Genomic DNA, 25,519 nt, shown 5'->3' on the forward strand with positions numbered 1-25,519 from the left:
TTTTCGTTTCGTGCCGGTGCCGCGCTGCCGTGGGAAACGGGGGCGGGGCTGCGCCCGTCGAGTGCGGTGCGGCTCCTCGGGGCGCTGCGGGGCGGAGGCGAAGGAAGCGGCGGGCGGGTGAGCTGAGCGGCCGCGGGGAGCGGGGCTGGTCGGGGCCCGGCCGGAGTTCCCGCTGAAAAGGGTCCGTCACTGTGACGGTCTTTCTGATTTATCTGCTTTCTTTTTCTATAAGCATTTATTTTTCTCTTCCTTCTTACCTCGCTCGCTACCTGCTCTGGTCGCTGTCACGGCCGAAGCAGCCTCATCTCCTGAGAGCACGCTCTGCTCGGAAGGAAGCGGCTTTAATTCTGTACGGAGGAACATTACTGATTTCTCTCTGCATCCTGTGTGAGTGATTCAACCTCTTCCAGAAGTCTGCTGGGAAATCGTCCTTCGTCACTAAACTTGCCGTTCCACTTTCTGAATCTCTAATTTCGGTAAGTCTGAAATATGTTTGCAAACCAATGATTTGAATTAGAAATCAGAGTTAATTCTCTGTGACCGTTCTCCTCCTGGCACTGTTTTGTCCTCTGTCACAGCAGTGCTCTGGCAGAACCGGGGCTGTCTCTGCAGCACTGCATGAGGCTAATGCACGGCCCTGGATATTTCCTTACAGAATCCTTGGGTACTCGGATATTGCATCGGGATGGACCGAGAATGTATGAGCAAGATCAACAGCTACTGCCAGAAGAATAAATACAAGCTTGATTACATCGATGTGAACATGAGAGGCCCATCTCATGACCCTGAGTAAGTTTACCACACATGCCAACAAACATCTTCACTAGGTAAAACCAACCAGGTGAAGACTGCGGTCAGCAGAAGTTGATTTGCTGAAGTGTGACAGAGAGCTGCCTGCAAATACTGATGGGTGGGTGCAGAAGGCATCATTGGGCACGTAGGGCCAAAGGGAAAACTGATCTCAGAGCTAATAGCTGCTTATTGGGAGCAGATGTCACTGGCAGTTGCATTGCACCGCTGCTTTTTGTCATGAATTGTCTTAAGAGGTGGGTGGTTGCAGCCAGCGGTTTATGATATGTGGCAATTTAAGTGCTTTGTTTTTTATTGATTTTTACAAAGTAATTTGTTATTTATATTGTTAATTCTAAGAGTGAAGGTAGGGACTGCATTAATTGCTTGGTTGCCAACATGTTTTTATGTGGCATTTTTGAACATCTGTTGCAAGAGAAGGGTCTTCCACTTAAACTGTTTTGCTTATATTTTATACAGAGGATGGACTACATGGGTTTGTTTGTTGTTTTAACAGAAATGCAATGTCTGATATCTTACTGTTCTTTCCCTTAATACAGATCATAGTATATATAACATCTATAATATTCCCTTCTTTTTGTTTGCTATTTTGCATGAAGACAAATGTTATGCTAACAATCAGGATGTTTCTTTTAAGTGGTGGTCTCCAGTTGCCAGCCTGTACTCTTATTTGCTGATTAATTCTCAGACTCAACCATAACCTCTGAGCAAATTATTAACCTGGCTCTCAAGTCTTGATCTACTATCTTTTTTTTCCCCTCCTGTGCCATTCATGCTTCAAAAGGAATTGCATGGTACTAACAGATGCACATTCACTTCAAATTTACTCATTTATCCAATTTGTTGCCCTTTCCCATTTTTCTGTATCTTCTGTTATGTTAAAAATATAATTCAACCTGCTGTCTTGTATTTGTGGATGATGTGAGCTGTGATAGCGTTACTGAGAAAATCCCAGTTGATTAGAGTGTTCTGAATAGAATGCACAACGTTGGGCTGCAGTAATAAGCTGACCCTCTTGGATGCTTCTGGAGCTCATTCTCAGCAGGGAGAATCAGAAGGGCAAAAGTGAATTAAAACTGGGGAGTTAAAGTTGAGAAAACTGAAGCAAACTGTAAGCAGAATAAGAAATTCACGCAGTACTTCCCATCAGCAGGCAGGTTATCCATTTCAAAGAAAGCAGGTCTTCATCATATTAGCTGCCTGGAAAAGCACTTCCTCTTCCTGTCTTTCAATATTTTTGCTGAATCACATGGTATGGTATGGGATACCCTTTGGTCAGTTGGGGTCGGCTGTCCCCTCACACCTGCTTGTGCACCCCCAACCTCCTTGCTGGCAGGGCAGAGTGAGAGGGCTTAGATACACTGCAAACACTGCTCATCAAGAGCTCAATCTTTATCAACATTTCTATAATCACAAATTTAACGCACAGCACCATACCAGCTGACTGAGTACAATCACCCCTGAGTTTCCTGGTCTGACTCACTGTATTGCAACATGAGCTGTAGTGCATGATTGGTTGTAGTCAGAGGTGGGAAGATCAGTGGCTTGGTGTTACGGGGCAGAATTGGTTGTGTGTATTTTTATGGCAGTGACAGCAGAGAGTTATACCGAAGTTGAAGTGACTGTGGAATCCCATTCTGCCTCTCTGATGCATCTCTATTATTTTTTTGAGACTCAAAAGTGGCAGAAAGGGACTGCCTTTAAATTTATAACTTACAGAACAGCAGCCGTATTTTTTGTGCTAAGTAGAGCCTGCAGTACTCTCTGAATGGTAAGCACAGTGTCACTTCTGGATGTGTGAAATCAAGTCTAGCTAATCTTTATCCTTAGCGTAGTTCTACAGTGCTGAGATATTTACAGGTATTAGGGCTTCACAAGCTTGCCTTGTAACAGTGACAACCTTATGCATTCTTTAATGATTGTGCTTTTAGAAACACTGTTAGATCTAGTAAAGAGCATGTAGTTGTGGTTAGGGAGGAGATATTTTTTTAAAATCTTTACTGTAAAGAATTACAGCAATCAGGAGTTAGATATAATAAAAACACGAGTGCTCAGATACCTCCACAGGTGATTTATAGTGCTGCAAACATAGTAAAATTACAGTTCGGTCTGAAAAAGTTTTAAAGTATATATGAGACAAAACTTAGCAACATTACAAATAAGTTTCCTTTATTGCAGGTTTACAGTTGTGGTTAGAATAGATGGCAAAGAGTATGGTGCAGGCACTGGTAAAAGTAAGAAGGAGGCAAAAGCAGCAGCAGCAACAAAAACGTGGGACATGATTGTACAAGAGGTGAGTATGCTGTGTGATTTGCGTATTTATTTTGCTAGCGAAGGTTGGAGATGAATCTTTGAAAGTAGCAAATAAATTATCATTAATTTAGCAGAGATTCCAATTACTTATGTTGTCTTTGTTCTGTCATATTCACGGTTGTTCTACTTTTTTTTTTAACACTTATTTTGTTTACTCTTGATAGAATAGTAGAATAAATATTCCTTTTTTTTTTTTTTTTGTTACTGAAAGATGAGGAAATCTATTTGTATTTAAGCTGCCAGAGCAGACAGTGTTCCTTTAACATCTTGGCAATTGTTCTGTATATAAGGTCTTTAGAACACACACAAACTATTATCAATGTGTGTTGCTACCTTTCTCATAAAATGGCTTCCTTTCAACTTGATCTGATTCATTTTTCTCACCGTTATATTATTTATGGTATAACTGATTCTATACTGTCTTGATTTATTTTCATTTGCATTTTCCCCTCTTATACGTGCACAGGAGCAGTTGCAGCCCTTGCAGCTTCAGCAGCTTCCTGCTGCCGTCCATTTTCTTGGCTCTGGTCCTTTTTATGAGACGTGGCACTGCTCATTCCCTGCCTCTTGCTAAAGGAGGTGGCAGATATGGCATTTGGTTGTTAAACACCCTGCCAAAACACTTCGAGAACTTATGATTGTTCTGAAATTCAAAATGTAATAATTGTGGCTTGTGGTGGCTCTGTCATGTCCAAATTTGTACATTAATACTAATTTGGAATATCTTAAAAGTATTTTGAAATGCTGGCAAACCTTGCAGCTGTATTAATTCTCGTGTGCTGTTTACCATGAACTATTTACTAAGCTTAAAAACTTAAGTTGTCTATTTTGTTTGCCTTATAGCAAGATAGTCCTTTGAATGTGCATTCTCCGGAACCAGTGACATCTGTAGCTGTGGAAGTGCTACCTCCGTTTGACTACGTCAGCCTGATAAATAAGTATGCACAAAGGACACTGCAACTCGTTGATTACAGTAACATAAACAGAACTGGAGATGCCCACGCTCCAATGTAAGGTGTACTTAGTGTACTGTCTTGCTTTTAATATTTCTTTGTTTTCTAATTTACCATTAGATAAAAGCTAAGATTGATGGGAGTGAAGGGGATACCATTATGAAGACTGAATTTAATGCAAGGGTTGGTGCAACGCCATCTGAGGCTAATGGCGTCATCTGTGCTACTCCAAGGAACACTGTGGGTTCAGGAGCATATCTGAAATGCTTGTACACCAATGCACACAGTATGAGGGATGAATGGGATGGGCTGGAAGCTTTGGTCCTTTCCCAAACCTGTGATATTATTGGTATCAGCAAGACCTGGTGGGACGAGTCCTGTGGCTGGAGTGCTGGAACAGAGTGCTACTGGCTGCTCAGAAGGGATAGGCAGGGCTTAAGAGGATAGACTAAGAGAACTAAGTCTCTTCAGCTGGGAGAAGAGATGGATTGATACCTCGTTTGGAGTACTGTGTCTAGGCCCTGAGGTCTCCAGTAAAAGAAAGATTTGGAGCTGTTGAAGCAGATCTAGAGGAGGGCCACGAGGATGATTAGAAGAGGGCTGGAGCACCTCTCCTATGCGGAAAGGTTAAGGGAGCTGGGCTTGTTCAGTCTGGAAAAGAGAAGGTTCCAGGGAGACTTTGTTGCAGCCTTCCAATTTTTAAAGGGAGTTTAGAAACAGGAGGGAGGCTAACCTTTCCCACAGTTTGACGTTGGTGGGACAAGGTGTAATGGCTTTAAACTAAAAAAAAGAGATTTAGGTTAGGTATTAGGAGGAAATGTTTTTACTCAGAGGGTGGTGAGGCCCTGGTGAAGCTGTTGGTGCCCAATCCCTGAAGGGGCTCAGGGCCAAGTTGGATGGAGCCTTAGACAGCCTGAGCTGTTGGGTGGCAGCCCTGCCCAGGGCAGGAGGGTGGAGCTAGATAGTCTTTAAGGTTGCCTCCAACATAAGCCATTCTATGATACAATAAAATGATAGTCAGTATTGACAAACTGTCAATTGTTCAGTGCTCTGGCACTTCTGTGGACCTCTCTGCATGCATTTCAAAGACCCTAAGAACCAAGTGTGAAGGAGAGACTGCCTGTGTCTCCATATGCATTGTGATCAGTGAGTTGTACAGACATTCCAGTTAATGACAGCTGAGGTGTGATAAAGAATGTATGTGTTTTAGATGTCTGAAAAATATCTGCTGGAAAACTTTGTCTGCAAAAGCAGTTGTTTTGAAAATTAAACGATGGTTTACTTGTGATTGTAGGTGCCTATGATAAGATGTTTTGAGCAGTTCAACCTTAAAAAAAAAGTGTTAAATACCCACTGTCTGAAAATTAGCTATCTATCATTATCAATTACATTAAAAATATACTGGAAATAATCTTCTGAAGATGCATATATCAGCTTTCCTTTCTATGTTGTCAATTGACTGTAGTGTTTAAATTCGTTAAATTAAAACTTGTAATATAGGGTGTAAGGAGAATTTATTCTGTTATATTTTACAGGTTTTCTTGTAGCTGTACAATTAGTGGTCACGTATATGGAAATGGCTCTGGAAACTCTTTAGCTGCTGCAAAACAAGCTGCTGCAAAGGAAGCATATGAGTTGCTACAGGAGCAAGAATCTTCAAGAGTACGTGAGCTGTCTAGCCTTAAAACTGAACTTAAATTCTTTAATATCTTCAGCAGATCTTTTCATCTTGTATAAGAACATATTCTGTGGATTCCACTTAAGGTGGAAGCAAATCCACCATATGTTGGTTGGGCTACAGAATTCTGCTGGTAAAATTTATGAAGTTTTCATATTCAGCTGCTGGATTAAAACACTTCACAGTTGAGATCTGTGTGCATTTCAGAAAATGGGTCTGAAACATTTCCATTCAAGGATGCATGTATATTAAAAATTTCCGATTCCTACTTATTCTTACATGCCAGTTTTCTGTTCTTTGAAATATTGTCAAGCTGACTGGACATAAGCACAAATCTTCTCCTGCCTTCTGTTGGATCAATGATCTTTGAAGCGTGAGAATGGCAAAAGCAGGAGTTAGAATTCAAGTTCTTTTGATTCTATGATGTCCCAAAGATGATTCTAGTGAAGCAATTGCTAATGCTGTCCTTTAGGAGGCAGAGATGTTGTCTTTGACAGCCATTTAATTTCTGTACATGCACAAAAGTGTCAGAAATATAATACTGATCCCAAACCACTTCTGAAATACACAGAGAAGTACATATGAATTAACTTGAATAAAGGGAAGGCAGCAGAGAGGAGGAAAGAGATCTTTCTGACTTTAAACAAAACGCAACTGAAGTTATACATTTGTGAAAGTTTTAAAGGCCCAGTGTATTTCAGAATTACAATATTTTTAAATTATTTTTTGTTGTGGGATATTATTGAAGTGTAAACTCTTAAGTTTTTGTCTTTTTGTTGGGTTGTAGTCTGTAACAATTACATGTTACTTTTAATATTAAATTATTAGCTTTGACACTGAAGACATTCAACTGTTTTGCACAGCTGCATAGATTTTCAGGTATGCAGATTACACGTACAAAAGCCTGTGTACATCTCACTTTTTCACACAGACAGTTGCTGAAGGAAAACATTCACTTTTAATAACTGTTACTCAGTCAGATATCAGACTCCCACAAATATAGTCATATATAATCACAATATGAGTGGAAAAATGCTCGCTGTGAGAGAGCTATATATTTTACTAGTCATGGTGGAAATTGGGCAGATGCCATTCTTATGCAGTGCTTTGAATATTTCAGTCCATTAACAACTGCCTTCTAGGACCTTGCTCTTAGAAGGATATGTTTTTGTACTAGGGATTTTTTAATGTGATATTTTTTTTACTGTTCTTTTTATTCTTTCCTTTTTTTCAGACAAAAAGTGATAGCTCTAGTTCTACATTTCATGAACTTAGTAATTTCTCTAGAGAGCCAAGTCAGTCTGAGTCATGGTAAGTTGGGTACATTGATAAGATAATAATAAAAAATATTTACTGATTTTTAGGGGATCATGCGACCTGATCCCAAAAAGAACTCAATAGTTTCTTTACTGTGTAGTTCTATCAGATTTTTACTGCAACACAAAATGAATAAAGGTACACCTATCAACAGTAGTAGCAGTAGTATTTCATGACATTTCTAACATTCATCCTCCTATTGTGACACATTTGTGAACTCAGTATAACTCTTTCAGCACTTTTTTGTGTTATACAGTCTGATTTCTTTTGTTTTTTTCCTTTGTCATTCTTCATAAGTCTTCATTTCTACTAAAAAGAAAATGCTTAACAAAAGTAAATGAGCTTTGTATAATGTTCATGATTTCAGAATTAAAGCAACATGTTCTTAGCTGGCTGTGCTGAATTGGAATAACCCTTTGTATTTAACTTCTTTAATTAAAAGATGTCATACTTTTTAGGTTTTGTAGAAATGGAGGAATATATTACAGTATGTTACTGTTTTACTAGCTCTCCTGATAGAGTTTTGCAGTTTAAATCAGTCATGACTGTTAATGCTTTTGCAGGTCTTTCATTTAAAAACTGCTATTACTGTGCTTCATTTTTCATTGTTGAAAGTATTTCATTTTTTTGTTCATGATTGCATACATTCATCTAAAATCTGACTGTTGTTATCCATAACAGGGATATTACCTTTAGAGACTCAGCTTGTAACTTGTTAGAAAAAGTAAAAGACATCTCACTATCTGAAGAACCTTCAAATGATCAGGTACAGTATAAAAATAGTCTTCCTCCTAATTACATTTTAGTCTGTGAATACAGCAAGAATCATAGAATATCCTGAGTTGAAACAGAGTCCTCAAGGATCATCAGGTCCAACTCCTGGATCCACACAGCATCCGCCAGAATTCAAACCCTGTGTCTGCACTGGGGAACCTGTTCCAGTGCCTGACCACCCCCTGGTGAAGAACTGTTACCAGCTTCACCTGACCCTCCCCTGATGCAGCTCTGTGCCTTTCTCTTGGGTCCTGTCTGTCACAGAGAGCAGAGCTTAGTGCTGGCCGTCTGCTCCCTGTGAGGAGCTGCAGCCACCATGAGGCCCTCCTATGCTGAGCAAACCAAGGAACCTTAGCTACTCCTCATACACCTTACCCTCTAGACACTTTACCATCTTTGTAGCCCTCCTTTGGATACACTAATATGTAATAGGCCACTCTGAAAATAATGCCTCTTGTTTATTTTCATGGAAACTGCAACAGAGCACAGTTGCAATATCTGATGGAGCAAATTCTTGGTTACAAAACACTATTTTCCAACACAGTCTCCACCGTTAGCTATGCATTTGTGCCAGCAGTGAACAAGAACCTGCATGCTGCTCTTGTAAAAAAAAATCTGCACTAGTGGAAGTGACTGCTGCCTTTGTCACCACTGCTGAAACACATCACCTACCACCTCACTGTGTTTACATCCATGGTTTGGTCTCCAGCAAGCATCATTGAATACCAGTGAGTGCAATTTTTTCCACAGGGAGGAAGTGATTGTAACACCTTTGCTTCATATGCACTTTCATGTCAGACACCATTTTGTCAGAATGCCTCTCTGCTTTCATCTGCCACATGATGACAAAATTTAATGGAATATTGTTGGAAAGGTTCAACTTCCACTTCCATATGATCATCATCTGCTTCTGATGTCATAGGCCAACATAATAAAATAAGAAACATAACTTTTGGAGCAGCCCTTGTAGTTTGATGTCCTTATTTTTTGGTTCTGTGCACAGTGTTGGAGGTGAGGCTGTGTGGAGCAGAGCAGGAAAACCTCTCCCGGTGGCAGTGCTGGGCTGGTGCTTCCCAGGGTACAGTTGGCCCCTTGGGCTTATGGTGCACTGCTATCTCAGATTCAACTTGCCATCAACCAGAACCCTCAGTTCCCTGTCTGCTCTCCAGCCTTTCATCTCCCAGGCTGTGCGTAGATCTGGGGTTACCTTGTCACAGGTGCAGGATCCAGCACTTGCTCTTGTTAAACTGCCCAGTCCTTAGATTTTAAAGATTTTTCTGCAAGGCCTCTCACCTGTTCTCTGCCCTTGAGGAATTCAGTAGGTCCAGGACTCAGGATGTCTTAGTTGACTTTGTTTCTCTTTTTCATGCAGAGAAATGTGCCAAGTTCTGCCATAAAATCCAAAAGGTATGTGTTTATTTCTAGATTGCTATCTTCTATAGACTATATTTAAAACTAATGTAGTGTTTTTTTAATATCTAACAAATAAGTGCCTCTATTGGTTGGTATGTTTATTTCCTCTTGTCACATATTAGGAAAAAAAGAGCTCACTATAAATTTCATTTTTATCTCTGTTAAAGAGTATTGGCAGCTAAATTTGATAATGCAAGAAACAAGGAACCAGAAAAGTCGATGTCAAGTAAATGCAGAAATAAGAGTGAGGCAGATGACAATGAGTACACTGTGGATGAAAGGTAAGGAAGAGTTCTTTCTAAGATCTATATAGCAATTACAGTGTGTGGTGGTCGAGTTAATTTATTTATAATAGAACGTGAGAGAATATTGCTCTAAAAGTCATTTTCTTTCTTCAAAGAAAATTGATTTTTGAAATTTGATTTTTTGGGAATTTCAAACACACTGTGGCAACTGACTTGCAATTATATTTAATGCTTACAACCAAAAGCCATTTATGTGAAGGTGAGAGGGAAAATATCTTACCAGCTTTTGAAAAAACAGAATTTCAACTGAAGTTCAGCAGATAACATTGTCTTCTACTGGCACAGTAGTGTAGGTTACTGAGATTATCCTTAACCTTAATAAAAGAAAAATTATCAGATATGCTGGCTTATGGCAATATATTATCAGTATCTTTCCTGATTCATCAGATCGCTTCCTTGTAGGTATCTATTCTCTGAAATTCTGGCAAATAATATTTTTATTTCACGTGTCATAGTATGGGAAAAGTTCTTCATCCAAAAATATACTGAAGATGAAATAGCTCATGGTTAGTTAGACTTGCCATCTATCTGGATTAAAAGAAAAAAGTTGAAAGGATAGGGGGGGCGGTATCAGTTTGTCATCTTTTCCCACAGAATGGTTGAGGTTAGAAGTGATTTAAGATCATCTCGTGCAATCCCCCACTCAGGCAGCATTGTCTAAAACAGGTTACCCTCAGTGGGATAGGGGAAAAGTGAGAAAAATTGTGGTTCAAAATAGAAATAGTTTAATAAGGAGTATGAGAATTGGAAGAAAGAAAACATAGCAGCTGATGCAAAGACTGTCACTCACTTCCCATGGATAGCACCATGCTCAGATAGTTCCTGAGCAAAAGATGGCCAACCTGTTTAAACGCTCTCCTCTCAGCTTTGTTGCTGAGTGCGATGTTATATGGCATAGAAGATCTTTTTGGTTAGTTTGGGTTATCTACCTGGCTCTGTCCCTTCCCAACCTCTTGTGTACCCCTTGTCTGTTCATTTGGGAGAGGCAGGGTGTGCTACATTGAAACTCCAGTTTACAAATAACTAGGATAATAAAGCCAGATGGGAAACACTTTTGGAGATCCTGTTTGATGAAAATGTTATTAATAAAAACAAAGTCCTCTAAAAATGTGAGATTGAAATGGACTGAGGGAAAAAAAAAAAAAAAAACTTGAGAATTGTCAGAATTGTTGTGTTAGAAGAGAGGGTATTCCTCAAGTTGAATGTTTAAGTTCACGGTTACTTTGAAGAATGTTAGGATTGAATTCTTGGAAATATTTTCTCTGTGCTCACTGCTAATATGAGGACTTGATCTCCTTCAACTTTGTTCTGCCCGGTACTGAACAAAACTTAAGCTCAGAATCTGGATGAGTCTCTTACCCATAGGTGTAGCCACTCAGATGAACTACTGTTTCCTTTTGTATATATTTTGAAATGCTTAATAGAAGTAGGATTGGAACCTGTTCTGTTGCATTTCAGATGAGAGCTGCAGCAACATACGAAGTTGAGTTCCCTTGTTATTTTCTTTACTTTTAAGACTATAATTTAGACTTCTGTATGTGTTGATTGATTGCGGGAGAATGATAATTCAGCATATGTATTAGTCCTATTAAGATTGTCCTTGTACCTTGTAAGTTTAATGTTAAGTACTGTTCAGTTGGCGAACTCAAATCTCTCTCTTATTTTTAAGATTTCGTCGGGAGTATAAAAATATAGAGCCTATTGGTAAAGGTGGTTTTGGGAACGTTTTTAAAGCAACATCAAAGATTGATGAGAAAACCTATGCAGTCAAACGAGTTGAGTTAATAAAGTAAGGATTGTGTATCTGTGTTGTTTTTGTTGTCGTTCGCATGTTTTTCTCCTGGGACATCCTTAATCAAGTTTTCCATTGTTTAGTTGTATTATCTTAGTAGTCAGTGGAACTTTTAAGAAATGTTCAGTATTAAGTGTCTTTCTGATAAACTGTTTATTTCTACATGAAGCTGAAAAGCACATGCAGCTCTTCAATTTTGCATGCACTGGAATTATTTTAGAGGCAGCTGTGAGAAAGTAGATTTAATAAGGTGCTCTTACTCTGAACACACTTGAACAGATTTTTATGAATTCTATTTAATACTGTAGTATGTGCTTAAAGAAAACTTGCTGTTTAATAAAAACATTGCAAGCAGCAATGTTACTTCTGACAGAGTACCTTGTCTGAAGATTTACTTATCCATAATTCATAATGACTGTAGTTAGGGGAAATGGGAAAGAAAAAAAGTAATACGTTTTGTGGTTTGTAACTGAAAAGTGCTTTATGTATAATATAAATATATAATATAAAGACTGCATTTCTTTTAAATAATCTATTCAGAAGCCTTCAAGTAATTCCCTATGAAAGAGTTAACTTGAATTTGGAGTTAGTCTTCCCCTACAATATGCAACTGTAGGGGACGGTACAAAAGAACTTCTTGCTGACTCTTCAGTAAAGACTGTTCATCTTCACTATGCGGTGTAACAGGAAGCGTAGGTCAAGCTAATAGTTCATTGTGAATATTTACTGACTTTTGTGTATGTAAACAAACCTTACAGCATTTTTGTTTGGGGTTTTTCTAACAATTGAAATTGAATTTTCTAGCAATTGAAATAACTTGAACCAATGGGAAAACAAAAACCGTAACAATTTTTAAGTACAGTTTTGACCATGTAAGAACACTGTGCTATTTTTCAAAATTGATGTTAAACTATCTTGATCCCGCACTTAATATCGTGTGTTTTAGTTAACTCAGTGTTTAATTTTTGTAGGAAAATGCCATTTGTTTTGTTTGAGATTTTTCTTCTCCCAGTAGGAACGTAATGCGTGAAGTGAAAGAACTCGCAAGACTTGAACATGAGAACATAGTACGATATTATTACAGCTGGGAAGGGACTGATCTTATGACTTACCCAGACTCAAGGTAACTACAGGACAGTTGTTTGCACTCACGAACTTGTTTGCCATAGTGAATTTTGTAACAGCAGTCATCAGCCTTTCATTTTTCTATACAAAATGACACAACTATAAATGCATACAGATACCTACATACCTAGTGTTAGGAAATAAGGCATAGTGCTCTTCAGCAGTAGATGGTTTATAATTAAATACCTTCTTAGTGAATTCTGTACATTTTGTAATTTTATCTTTCTCCTCTCTCTTAGCATACAGAAGTTGCTGAATCTATAGAAAGTGTAAGAATGAAGAATTAAAGATATGAGGTTAGAATTAAATTTCAATGATCTGGCAGTTGGCTGCCAAATCCCAGACTGGAAATTTCCCTTTTGTGTTTTTTTTCATTTTTAGAATTATTAGTCATTCAGTAACTCCTAGATTTAATTAAATCTCTAAATTAGCATTTTAATTGTGATGTCTGATATTGTTTTTGTTGCGAACAAAGAGCTGTTGAGAGTAGATAAACATAATGAAAAGCTCTTTCATTAGAAGTAGTCTTTCAGCACTAAGTGTTCAGGGAAGGCAGAGATGAGAATTTTGCTGGTAAGTTAGGTTATAAAATTTTCATAGTTTCAATGGTAAGCCTTTTTCATAGCAATAAATCTGCACTCTTTCAGGTAGGCTGCTGCATATAGCCATAAAACACCAATGCATTTGAAATTATGGTTGGTGTATATGTGTACTGCGTTCAGAAAAAGGGAAGTAAAATAGGCCAAAAAAAGTTTCATGGAAAAACCCAACCATTATTATGTTGGAGTCTCAATGTCACTTAAGCATTTCAAATGGTTACTGGATTAAAGAAAGGAAAAAATCCTCAAGGCTGAAGCCCCAGCCTGGAATTCCACTTAGTGCCCTGATCTCAAGGAAGTGCTTCCTTCTCTCTATAGTGTCTCTATATTGTCCTTAACTTCCTCATCTCCAGTCTCTGTGGGCTGATAGTGATCTCTTCTAGAAAGCGTGAAGCTGCCAGCTCCATGAATGTATTTCATTTAGACTTCCATCATCTTTCAGACTCTCAGGCTTATCATACAATGGTTTGGCTTGGAAGGGACACTTAAAGATCATTTTGTTCCAACTAACCCTGCCATTTGCAGAGGCATCTTTTACTGGATCAAATTGCTTAAAGCTATGTCCAACCTGACTGAACACTTTCAGTGTATGTAAAACATAGTCACTCCTTTTTTAAAGGACTAAATTTAAAAGAATGTGATAATTTTGTGTAAGAGAGGAAGGCTAATGCTGCGCTTGAATGTAATGGACCAGGGGCTTGCAGTAGTTCACAGAGATTAAAGATAGGACCCAAGTACAGTGCTATTTCTTCCTTCTCAGGACATGCTTCTACATACAAGTGGGGGAAGAATGGGGGCACTCAGAAAATTCTCAGTGTGAACAAGGAGGCAGAGAGAGTCTTCCAGGGGTATGTAGCAACAGAGCAGGGATTGCTTGGTTTGGAAAGTTATATAGTCAGGTCTAGTACATAGTGGTATAAGGTCTTTTAAATCTAGAGTAACAATAAAATTAAAATAAAAACAAAGTAGGTGGCTAGGTTTTTTTTGTTTGCACATTTGTTTTTTACCAAAAAGGAATCTGGGAATCGTTGATGCAGTGGCTTAGGAAGAACTGTATCTTGTCAATTTTAATATGGTATATATTTTTCTTTTGCAGTAAGAATTCGGGCATAACTGTTCCTTGCCTCTTCATCCAAATGGAATTATGTGAACAAGGACCGTTGGAAAAATGGATTGAAAATAACAGACAAAGGCAAAACTATCATGAGATGGCACTAGACAAGTTTTTACAAATACTGAAAGGAGTGGACTATATTCATTCGAAAGAGTTAATTCACAGAGACCTCAAGGTAACTAGAATAGGTAGTTAATAATTTTAAAAATCTTCAATAAAAGTTTTTTTTATCAGAAGTTTACAAAAATGTAAATTGTTCTTGTCTTTGCTTACTCTCTTATATACTCTAGTACCATGCCTCTTCATAATACAACCTTTTTTTTCCCAATAACTGCCTGGATTTCATTCTAAAGTCAGGAGGTGAATTAAAAGACCTTAGAATGCAGTACTTAACCAACCAACCAAAACCAGGAGTCATCAGTTAACAGACAGTGACAGTGTCTTGTGTGTTACTGGGTCACAAAACAGCCCCTTAGAGAAATGAATACTAACCATCTGTAGTAATAAAACAATCAAAAGTAAGAACGTGTGAGCCTGGGAAGTTTTCACTTGTCAAATTTTAAGGGGATAGTATGTCCTAATACATACTGCATTTGATAAAAACTGTATGTGTTCTAGTGTCATGTACTGTGCACACACGTTTGAAGGCTAGTTCTTTGGATACAATATCACTGTCTCGACAAGTCCATAATCACATGATCTTAAGAAAATATTTTTAAAGTATAAAATTCCAAGCCTTCAGTGCTTCATATGCCAGCCATAATGTTGCTTAGTTTTAAAACGCTCATTTTGTGAACAAGTCGTTAGAGTGGTGGTGTTCCTAAATACTAGAAATGGCTGTGGTGGATCCCATTAAATGTTGATTCAGGATATTGTCCTCATATAATGACCACTTCCAAGTACCCAGGGAATATTAGAACTGAGAGTCGCTGCTGATCTTGATGCGTGTTCCATTCTTCTCAAGAACTTCAGTAACTTTAACTTCATAGCCTTCTTGAGCCAGAGGTTGAAATCTTCTGTTTTGCATTCAGTGTCCTTCCAGATGATCTCCCCACTCTTAGAATCTTGTCTCATGGGCACGTATGTTCACTGTCTCTTAGAGCCCAGCCTTTCTTTGAGGCTTATTGCTACAATACTAAAGTAAACCAGAAATATACATTCAGTTATACAGAAAAAAGAGGTGTGCTAAATGCTTTCTGTCTCCACTCATTAATTCTTACCTCTGCATTTCTTCCTTCTTAGTCCCACTTAATTTTCACCTTGGCTCTATCTCCTGCTCTCCTGCTTCTCTGTGTTCCTATGAATCTACTGCCCCAGCCTTTCATCTATGGAAACTATTTGTAATCTGTTTCCAAGTTTTATTGCAATCTTGTCTGTCTACATTTTATTTTAGGAACTTTTATCCCTGCTTAGATCTGTCAGCTTAGGTGCTTGGCCATCTGAGATCTCCCAGAATCACAGCTGCAGGATAGGTTCAAGCTTTCCTCATTCTGAGATGAATGTCCGTTTGTGCCTGGCATGAATGAAGTCTTCAGATAGCGTAGCGGTGAGACACTACAGATACTGTAAATAAATGTGTGTGGTCTTGGTTATACTTGAAGAGAAGAACTGTGCTGGGCATTTTTTTTTTTTTATACAAAGATCATTTCCTGTAAAATTCTCTCCTGCCCTTATAGTCCACTGGATCTTCTTTGAGTAAAAGACAGGATGAGGCTGTTTGGTTTTGCTTTAATAACATTCAGAAATATAGTTTACCGTATTTGGAATGATAGATGGTTTGGAAAGCATCATTAAAAAAAAATCAAATTCTATTTTATTTCCTTATGACTTTGTCAAATTTAAAAATGCTAAGGGCAATGAAAACCCAAAGTGATACTGTGAGATACCCGTAGTAAGCCCCAACTCTGCAGTTGATTTAGTAGAGATAGTCCTACTGTGCCTAAGAAAAACTTTAGTTTGAGTGGAATTTCCTGTAAGCCTACATGCTTTGCCCAAATGCATAAAATCCCAGGACATGGACTAAAGACCAGAATACATTTGTGGACATTACATATGATATGCACAATGCAACTGGAGGACACTAATGTATGATACAGTCATGACAGCTAGTTAAAAAACAGTTAGCATATGTATGTAGCATATGCTATTTTAAACTGAGTTTGCGTGTTTAAAAAGGAAGTTGATTGAACTTTCTTGTTTCCTACTTCTTAAAGCTGATTTCTCTGAACAGTTGCCACATATTTATGGGGTGCACTTCTGTAGCTGATTATGCTTGATGATAAACCTTGGTCACAAAATTTCTAACTGAATTTCTTTTTTTCTATTTTTTTTAAATTCATATATGTATATTTAGCCTCAGAATATATTCCTATCACATGAAGGAAAAATAAAAATAGGTGACTTCGGTCTTGTGACTTCTGTGACATATGACACTCTGACTAAGAACCGAGGAACACAGTCATATATGGCACCAGAACAGGTATCTACCTTGCTATATTACTTGCCTTATTTGCATGCGTTCTGCATTATCAATTCAGCACTGGTTGTGTTCAACCCTATTCTCAGTACTAAACCAAGTTGTTTGAAGTTCTCTGATATGACTGTATAGATGGATAACCTTGTTCTGGAGAGGGAGAGCCTATGAACACGGTGGTTTAATTTAGCTAACGTGCTTGTAAGAGGTCTGATACTGCTGTGTGCTGTAACGAATGTTCTTGCAGAACAAGTTGACAGCCAGGTATTTCAGTTCAAATTTAGGTATCCTCAGATCTCTGTTAACTGCAGCATTTGAGTCCCTCAGTTTGTTTCATCATTTCTAACAAAGAAACTTTAGTATGCCTTATCTATATAGTTCTGTAGAAGTCTTTTCAGTGTATTTAATGTGATATTAGAGTTGTTATTTAACAGGTCTGTAGCAAAAAAAGGGTTAAAGGTTAATATGAAGATCAACTAATACTGTTCCTGTAGTCTTCAGGTGCCAATTTCTACTGATTTCAGATTTTGCCTTTGTAGAAGTGTTTTCCGGCTAGATTTCACATCTACGTTGTTCTTCTTGTGTTCTTTGTAGTTCGGGGACAGATATGGAAAGGAAGTAGACATTTATGCACTGGGATTGATTTGGTTTGAAATTCTTTCTGCATTGGTCAGTCGCCATGAGAAAAATATGGTATGTAATCTTTAAATTAAAAAATAATCTTGCATTGACATTGTTTTGCCTTGTTGCTGCTATTTTATACTAATTATATGCCAAAAGGAACCAGTACTGTGGCTGTACAATCTCCATTTGCAGACACAAACGAAGGGAAAAATGTCAAGCCCATTAATCCCTCATACTTCAGTTAAAATCTTATAACTGAAGAAACATTACTGGCTTTATTTTACTTATGTCCTACTCTTGTACTGATTAAAGCCTGACTATTGTTAGCTACGTACATATCAAAATAGAGAAGCACGTCAGAAAGCTACAACATAAATACAAAAAACAATTCAAATTTCTGATGGAGCTTTTTATTTGATCAGAATATTGGAAAAGAATATTTCTCTATGTAAACAGAAGTTAGAAGTGGAAGAGTTTAGTCGCTGCCATACTTTCTTCTTCACTTCTGAGTGAGGGGCAAGAATGAAGTTGAAGTATTTGCAGTTTTTCAAAATGAAAACAAAAGTGATGTGAAATATATGGCTTTCTTTCAATTGAAAAAAAAATAGTACTTCAAAAAAGAAAACAATGTTACTTAAACTTTGCTTGAAAATGTATATTTTGTGTCTTTTATATCTTTCATTGCATGTTCGTAATATAACAGCAAGTATACTCAAACTTACATATTTACAGGGGAGGGATGTAGATGCTGAATATCTTCTCCAATGTAATTATGTTTTAAGATAAATGAATGTGACTGGACCCAGAACATCATACAAGTTGTTAGCTTGACCCTTTGCCAGTATAAGCAAACCATATCAAAAGTGTTTGACTCAAGAGATTCATCTTGGTTTTGTTAGGCTACATTATCATATTTTCTAAAGACACCTTGTGCCTGCTTACAGCCAAATGCAAACATGCCCCTGGTCCCACGGTGTCAAAGTTAGAAGGGCAGGACTAACTGGAAACCCTAATGTGAAAAAGTAGTTGTAACCTAGCAGCAGTCCTTGAAAACCTACATTTAGAAATTCAGTGTTACTTGCTTTGAACTCCACCTAGCGTTTTCTGCAGTGACACAGGAACAGTTGTGTAACACTGAACAAGGTAAAGAGGAGGAAGCACGCCTGCTTGGTTTGCCAGTAACAACATACAAACATTGTCAAAGTGGGAAATTTAGTTTTCAGACATTGCGTGTGTTTTGTAATGTGGTAAGAAGATACAAAACCATTACTTCTAAATTGAAAAGAGAACGATAATGGCTGTGAATGAGAGGTTTGCCAAAACAAATGCATCACTGTGGATTGCGAAGCTTTTAAGTTTACAGAGGGACAAGTTTATAAAAAAAGACAAAATGAAGTACAACTAAATGACAAACTTTCAAACTTCTGTAGTTAGCTTCTTTTAGAAGCTTTGTTATATGGATTTGTATGGGTCCTGAAGTGAGATATAAAATATAATTAATGAAAGCATACTGAAACTTTTTATCTTGTTTTGATTTTAGATATGGCAGGATGTTAGAGATGGTAAACTTCCATCAGACTTTTCCAAGCAATTTAAAATACAAGTAAGTTATTTCAATATACTATTTCAGTTAATTTATTATTTAGTCATTAAAAAAATACTCAAAACTTTTGTCTTTTTGCAGGTACCCATAATCAAAAGGATGCTTTCAAAAGACCCCTCAAAAAGATGCTCTGTATCTCAAATACTTGATATTCTGAAGTCTGTTGATAAAGACAACTCGTTTAAAGCTTATAGTTACTAAATGCCATTTAGTAACATTCATAAAGTCTGAATGCCACAGGCTTTCAGGCCGTGCTGTCTTGTGGCACGTGATTCAAACCTTTCTGATTTGTTCACAGTGATGTTTATATTAATTACTAGACTTCTCCCTTTTAAAACCAGAGGAGATGATGTGCTGAACTGGAAAGGTTACTTTTGGTAGAAAAAAATATTAGATACACACATGGGTTAGTCTTGACTGAATTTCAGTTCTTTAAGGTGAACTTTCTTCTCACTATTTACTCCTTGAAACACCTAGCACCTTCAGTGCTCTAAAATTTAATACTTTTTTACATTAGATCTTCCTTGAACATTTAAATTTTAAGTATTCAGCTTCTGGGAAAGACAGATATTTGCTCTAAACTTTTGAAAAGCTCTGTTTTTTGCTTTTTTTTGTTCTTCCTTATAGGAACAGGTAGGGTGTTTTTAATACAGAAATACTCCCCAAGTTTTCTCAGTAGCAACCATTTAAAAACTTTCTCGAGAGCACCTTAGACATCCTTTTCTATACTGTAAGGTTTGAATCACTTATTATGGCATTGAGACATGTCTCACAGATTACAGGAGTACTGAACACCTGTGCTGGCCTCACTGTCAGCTCAACATAAAGTATGAACAGACTGCCCATTACTATTTGGCTATATGCTTAAGCAATATCATGTTTGACTGAATAAGAACTGTGCAGGGAAGAAAAGATGGGCAGGTTAGTCCTTCTGACTCTCATCTTCAGATGAGAGTTTGAAAAGGTGCATCTCACTGCTGTGTAATCTGCTTACCTCCATAAAGGAAAATGCACTAAGACTTCTAAGCAGGAAGTTTGATATGCGTTAGAGATAAAATAGTATATGATTTTTCTCAAGTGTTCAACAGGTTAAAGGTAGGTGCTTGGTTAAAATATGAATGAATTTGTGAATTTTTATAGTCTTGTGGAAATTGTTGCTAAATAGCCATCTGATTTTAACATTCTTTTGTATGTTTTGTATGAATTCAAGTTGTTCCCTCTCCCCTTATAATGAATGTTGTTATTCATAAATAAAGCATTCCGTTATTTTGGACCAATGCATATTTCCTTGCAGTACTCAAGATGTGGGAGAAATTATATCCAGATACAGAAAAAATAGCACCAGTTCTATTCCCTTTCACTTTAAAAGTGCTCTTACAATACGAAAATTGACGTAGGACAAACTTCAGCTGAATCTCCTTTACAGTTCCTAGATAGAGCATCCATAACATCACTACTTACTTACTGATAGGTAATAATTATTTTGTACTGGTAGTTTTTGATAGAATTTTATTTTTTGTGGTATTTGTATATCTCAGTAGTACCCTTCTATTAGGGGGATGTATACAGAAGCAATTATTCCCTAGGAATAAAAAAAAATATTAAAATATATTTTCATTTTAAAAAATTAAACATGCTCTGTGATCTAGTAAACACACATAACAATGTTAGTTCAAATGATATTAGTGACATTTCAAAAGATTCCTCCCCTCCTCCCCCAAATTCTAAAATAGAAAAAATAGATTCTGATGCTTAGCCACCCTTGAAAATATTTAACCCCCCCACCCCACCTGTTCAACCTACTTTACCACAGAATAATTAGTCCATATATATACCCTTTGTCAAACTTTTAATTTTATTATCAGTTGATGTTGCTCAACTGGGGACGGTGTAAACAAAGACTGAGGAAATCTTACTTGCCTTGCAATAATGGTAACTCAATAGCAAATGTAAAGTTTTAATTTCTAATAAATTGTGCATCACCTAGGAAATTAAAAAAAAAACACATAAAAGTGCTTCAGAAACATGCAGTACAACCTGACAAAGTTACTGTTCTTCTGCATACTTATGTATGAATTCTGGTACAGCACTGAATTTTCTAAAAAAATATTGGTCAGAGCATACCAACTATACATACTTCTCTAGAACTCCTTTAGTCATGATCTGCAGCACTGTCTCCAGGGCAGTTTGAAGACAAATCCTCAGCATCTATTGGATAAGCAGAGAAAAAATAATTCTAGTGCAGAAGAGGGGAAAAGTGTTTCTGATAATGTTGAAGCTATCTAGTATCACACATCTGCATTATGGTAAAGGGAAGATGACTCATGAAATGGGATCCAGAGCCCTACATCAAGAAACTGATGGTGTTTGATTTTGGACCTCAAAAATGGAGAAATGACTTGAACAACTTGTGCAAAAACCATAGGCATAGTTCTGATAGTTCTTATGAAAGGTTGAATATATACTGAATTATTTGAGTCTACCTGCATAAGTGAACTAAAACACTTACATACATGGCATGTTTACTCTCACCTTCATAGGTTGTTCCACACCAAATGCAATAAAAGTGTTCTTCTCTTAAATAGGCAGTCAGGATTTGTAGCTTTTCTGATACCTGGGGATATGTATAGGGGTTCAGTGATTAGAGGCTCATACAGTCTAAGACAGTTTGAGCTATTGGTGTTGCTAAAACAGCTTCTTTAACCTTTTCCTATTGTAGAATTTTAAGTTCCCCACAGTTGTAGCCTACAGCACAGGAATCCATGATGCCTGGTTGTCTGCTCATCATTCTTTCCAGCTACAAAACTCGCACTGCAGATATAGCTAAAAGTATCACCTAGCTACCATATATTTCATATATGATATTTTGGTGGAATTTTTCACAGTTCATCTTTTCACTGTAAATCAAATACGTTAAGCTAACAACAGTGGTGTAATCTAGAGGTTTTCAGAAAACATGAATTTCCAGCACCCAGTTGAAGATGACCTGTAGAATGTTTTCAGAAACTACTCAGTAACTCTAAAGTTCAGCCTGAGAAATAAGGTGAGGCATCCAAGATTAAAACTTAAAAGCAAATTATTTATCAGATATATTATTTTGTATAATAAAAGTGGCTAAGACTTCAAAATTTCATTTTGACTGTTTCCAAAGATCAGCTTCAAAACAGGTAAGTAATAAATCAATGTTTTAATGTTATATACTTTGTCATTTAATTACTGTAAAAATAATTGCTCTAAGATGGCAAAGATTTCATTTACTACAGCTTTGAAAATGATACATAGAATTAACTTTTTTACAGGTCTATTAAATTTCATTCTGAATCAAGCCATTCATTTAGTTGCAAAGCTTACACTTAAGTCTGAGCCTGTGCACTCATCATCCTTGTCTTCTTCATCCTTTTGGTCTTCCTCTTCAGATTGTAGCCAGTACCAGACCTCTTTGGGCACTTCAATATCCTTAAATAACGAAGGATTAAAAAGAAAATTATCTTCTTCTGCAGGTTTTCTTAAAATGCTGGATAAAAGCTATTTCTAATAGCTGAGTGTTAAGTCTCAACTTGTATAGCGTTACCAAGAATTGCTGAAGTTGTAGTGGAAAACAGTAACAGTACAGCAGTCTACAAGAAGGTTTATTCCCTTTTTTCAAGTACAAGTAAGAGCATGCTAACACTAAGTTTTAAGTTACCCATGCTACTCCTTGCATGTACAAGGCTTTTTTGTTTTAAATACTTTTTTGTGTAAATATGCTCTTCTCAGCAATGATCCCCCATCCTCTGAGATACTCAGTGGTCCTGGACAAGGTCCCACACAGCCTGCTTCAGGTGAAACAGCACAAGAAGTACCAAAAAGCAGAAGCAAACACGGGCAGATTGATGATGCAAACAAACATGGTTCTCCACATAACTTAAGAGAACTTCCAGAAACTGAATCACTGTTCTGTTTTTAGCCTATATCTCCAACCCACAAACCTTCCTTCCAACCCAAAGAAAAATACATCTCACTTTCTGAATATCCAATTGCTGGCAGGCCCTCTGACTTTTTCGAAGGTCTCCTTCCATCTTACGTTCTTCTTGTTTGTTTTTTAATCTTACTCTGTTAAGAAAAGGTAGATAGCTAAAATAAGCAGATGGGTGAATGATAAGACGCATGACAGTCAAAAGAGTTTCTAAAATAGAAAATCTGCTAAGATTCTAGACATGTCACTTCCCTCAGACTTCTGAATGCCCAAAAGCAAAGACCATGCTAGCCAGTACAACAGCAAAAATATGAAGAGCCTTCTGACACTGTTCCTGTAGGACTTCAGTGTAATTTTGGGGAGTCATACCTTTCAGTTACACCTTCAGAGCTTTTGATGACACTGCACTCTGAATATTGCTTTTGCATTCCTTAATTCGTGAAAAATTTGCAATAGCTTTTAACCTTCTCTCACCTTTGCTTTTCCACATATAAACATGCAAATCAGGAGAAAATTAAAATAATAAAACCTGAAAATTTTCCCCTGAGTTTTAATCTGTTGCACATAAAAACCACTGTAGCGACAGCACTCTGGGTTCTCTGTTCAATTTTAAATTAAAAAAATGACAAGGTACTCTGATTTAAAATGTAACAAATGACTTGATAATTAGTATACATGTGGCTTACACTGTTAACAGGTCTAAAAAATAAATGATGCAGCATATACTTCTAGTACTATAGCGTTCATCACTTCTTGCTTCAGAGCTGAGGAGCAATACACATACATTTCAACCCATACCTCCCATTCAAACAACATGCAGAATTAGTAACTCTAAAAATATAACCAAACTAATGAATAAAAAGAATGGCCACTTACACCTTGTTTGGGGTTTCCTTTACAGCATTTTACCTGAATTGATCCGCAGCTTGTTCATTTGCTTGTTTCTTCATGTGGAGTTTTTGTCTGTAGTTTTCTAGTTTTTCTTCAGCTTTTCGCTTTTTGAATTCCTCATGACCAAGCCCACTTCTGCCTATGTAAGTACACAACAGAAATGTAAGCAGGCTGAAAAGATGCCATGTGCAGCTAAGAAAATTAGAAAATGTCACAAACCTGTTTTTATGTTCAGAGGAATAGGTTCAACAATGCCTTCTCCTGTAAGGGAAAAAATAGGGAAATTTGAGAGCAGGGATCTTTCTCAGATTATGCTTGGTGTGGTATAGTCAAGGGGGCAGCTGCTTTTGCCATTAAACAAGTACATTTTCTTCAAATTTTGCTTTCTGAAAATAGAAAAAACTCATCTTAATGTATACTTAGTGCTTTACAAATGACCTCGTTGAATTTGAGCCCCCTTCCCTTCTTCCCCTGCTTGCTGAACTGCTGTGTGTTTTTTTTTTTTTTTGTTTTTGTCTTTTTTCCCATGGTGCTACCCAAGAGAAAGAAAATGATGTTGGTTTGATAAGCATAGCATATCTGTGCTGAAGGCTCTTTTGCTACAGTCTTCTGTGGCATTTTTTATTCTAGAATTTCACTGGAGAAAGACGAATTACAAGAATCTGTCTGGGCTGCCTTATTTGTTGAACATCTGCTAGAGATGCACTGAACTGACATAACAATTATTGATGTTTTGCTTCATTGGCTTTCTATTTCATCTAGCAGGCCTTCCTGGTGTGCCCTATTTCTTTTCCAGTCTCCAAGTATAAATTTAAAGAGGAAGTTGATATTTTTTGAGCAGTTAGTTTTCCACAACTATTAAAACAACTCCTTAATGCCACAGCCACGCAGATGGAAGTGCACTTAGTGAACAGCAAGTTCTGCTGCTTCCCTCACATCTCACAAAAGGCGTTTTTTCATTTCAGAAGTTTGCTCTCACCTTTCGTTCAGCCACAACACACAAAGTTCAGTGATGGTTGGGCACTCAGTGATGCAGATGGATGGCAGATGCCTCCATAGATGAGGCAGCATAGAATCATGAAGGTTGGAAAAGACTTCTGTCCAACTGTCCACCTAATGCCAATATCACCCACGTTCCTTAGTACTACACCACACGTTCATGGAGCTCCTCCCTGGGCAGCCCATCCCAGTACCCAGCCACTCTTTCAGAGTTTTTCCCAATACAAATCCTGAATTTCCACTGGTGCAACCTGAGGTCATTCCCATAAGGACAAGCAGCACTAATGCCTCCCTTAGGGGACACCTGAGCACGATGTGTTGTTCAGACAGTGACAAACTCACCGCTTTTGCCCAGGGCCTGGCCACTCTTGTAGCCCATCTTCTGGAGCAAGGCGAAGCCTTTGTTTTCGTTGCCTAAGGCACTGCTGAGCACCAAGTCGCGTCGCTCTTTCTCTTCCTCTTTCACACTCTTCTGCCTGTTCTTCTCGTTGGCTTCTTTTTGCTTTCCCTCTTTCTGAAGCGCTTCTCTCACCCGCCGCACCATGGGCAGCCCCGGCCTCACATCCTCCCTAGGATGTGACCCCAGCAAAGCGTTAGCCCACTTCTGGTTTATTTTTACGTGCTTACGATCCCTGACGATGAAACAAAAACAACGCCTACTTACTTAATAAATAAATCGGACATATAATCTTCCTCTTCCTCGCCCCCCATGGCCAGCACGCATGTCCTGCTCAGACCTGTTTCCTACAGACGCCGTCGATAAGGTGCACACCACACAGCC

General features: G+C 37.7%; 2 protein-coding genes across 3 annotated transcripts; one reads left to right on the forward strand and one right to left on the reverse strand.

Moving 5' to 3' along the window:
• EIF2AK2 (eukaryotic translation initiation factor 2 alpha kinase 2) lies at positions 1-19,097 on the forward strand. Its single transcript, XM_065729313.1, has 17 exons — positions 1-117; positions 411-476; positions 656-789; positions 2,989-3,103; positions 3,967-4,133; positions 5,612-5,738; positions 6,989-7,065; positions 7,753-7,837; positions 9,218-9,252; positions 9,426-9,539; positions 11,233-11,352; positions 12,368-12,478; positions 14,176-14,368; positions 16,547-16,672; positions 17,261-17,359; positions 18,831-18,893; positions 18,975-19,097. The coding sequence occupies exons 3-17, from the start codon at positions 686-688 to the stop codon at positions 19,092-19,094; spliced, it is 1,656 nt and encodes a 551-aa protein (XP_065585385.1). The 5' UTR covers positions 1-117; positions 411-476; positions 656-685; the 3' UTR covers positions 19,095-19,097.
• On the reverse strand, positions 15,247-25,483 carry GPATCH11 (G-patch domain containing 11). 2 transcript variants are annotated; one of them, XM_065729362.1, is made up of 9 exons: positions 25,403-25,483; positions 25,081-25,307; positions 23,959-24,000; positions 23,758-23,878; positions 22,895-22,985; positions 22,245-22,349; positions 21,426-21,507; positions 21,031-21,101; positions 15,247-15,328 (listed from the first exon to the last, which is right to left on the reverse strand). In XM_065729362.1, the coding sequence occupies exons 1-8, from the start codon at positions 25,447-25,449 to the stop codon at positions 21,046-21,048; spliced, it is 771 nt and encodes a 256-aa protein (XP_065585434.1). In that variant the 5' UTR covers positions 25,450-25,483; the 3' UTR covers positions 15,247-15,328; positions 21,031-21,045. The 2 variants fall into 2 exon arrangements, with proteins under 2 accessions (XP_065585434.1, XP_065585443.1); XM_065729371.1 differs by lacking the exon at positions 15,247-15,328 and adding an exon at positions 20,594-20,876.
• Positions 25,484-25,519: the final 36 nt, after the last annotated feature.

This window comes from Cyrtonyx montezumae, unplaced genomic scaffold (assembly GCF_038088225.1).
Source record: "Cyrtonyx montezumae isolate F1298 unplaced genomic scaffold, pur_monq_1.0 scaffold_0, whole genome shotgun sequence".
NCBI lineage: Eukaryota > Metazoa > Chordata > Aves > Galliformes > Odontophoridae > Cyrtonyx > Cyrtonyx montezumae.

What these genes read in the sequence shown, in the direction of transcription:
- EIF2AK2 (XM_065729313.1), top strand. Translation starts at nt 686, where the DNA reads ATGGACCGAGAATGTATGAGCAAGATCAACAGCTACTGCCAGAAGAAT. An exon ending in CCAAGTCAGTCTGAGTCATG is followed by an intron (nt 7,066 to 7,752) that starts GTAAGTTGGGTA and finishes TATCCATAACAG; the next exon opens with GGATATTACCTTTAGAGACT. An exon ending in CATATATGGCACCAGAACAG is followed by an intron (nt 16,673 to 17,260) that starts GTATCTACCTTG and finishes TGTTCTTTGTAG; the next exon opens with TTCGGGGACAGATATGGAAA.
- GPATCH11 (XM_065729362.1), bottom strand. Translation starts at nt 25,449, where the DNA reads ATGGGGGGCGAGGAAGAGGAAGATTATATGTCCGATTTATTTATTAA. An exon ending in CCAGGCCCTGGGCAAAAGCG is followed by an intron (nt 24,001 to 25,080) that starts GTGAGTTTGTCA and finishes TTTCCCTTACAG; the next exon opens with GAGAAGGCATTGTTGAACCT. An exon ending in GCACAGGCTCAGACTTAAGT is followed by an intron (nt 21,508 to 22,244) that starts GTAAGCTTTGCA and finishes ACATATCCCCAG; the next exon opens with GTATCAGAAAAGCTACAAAT.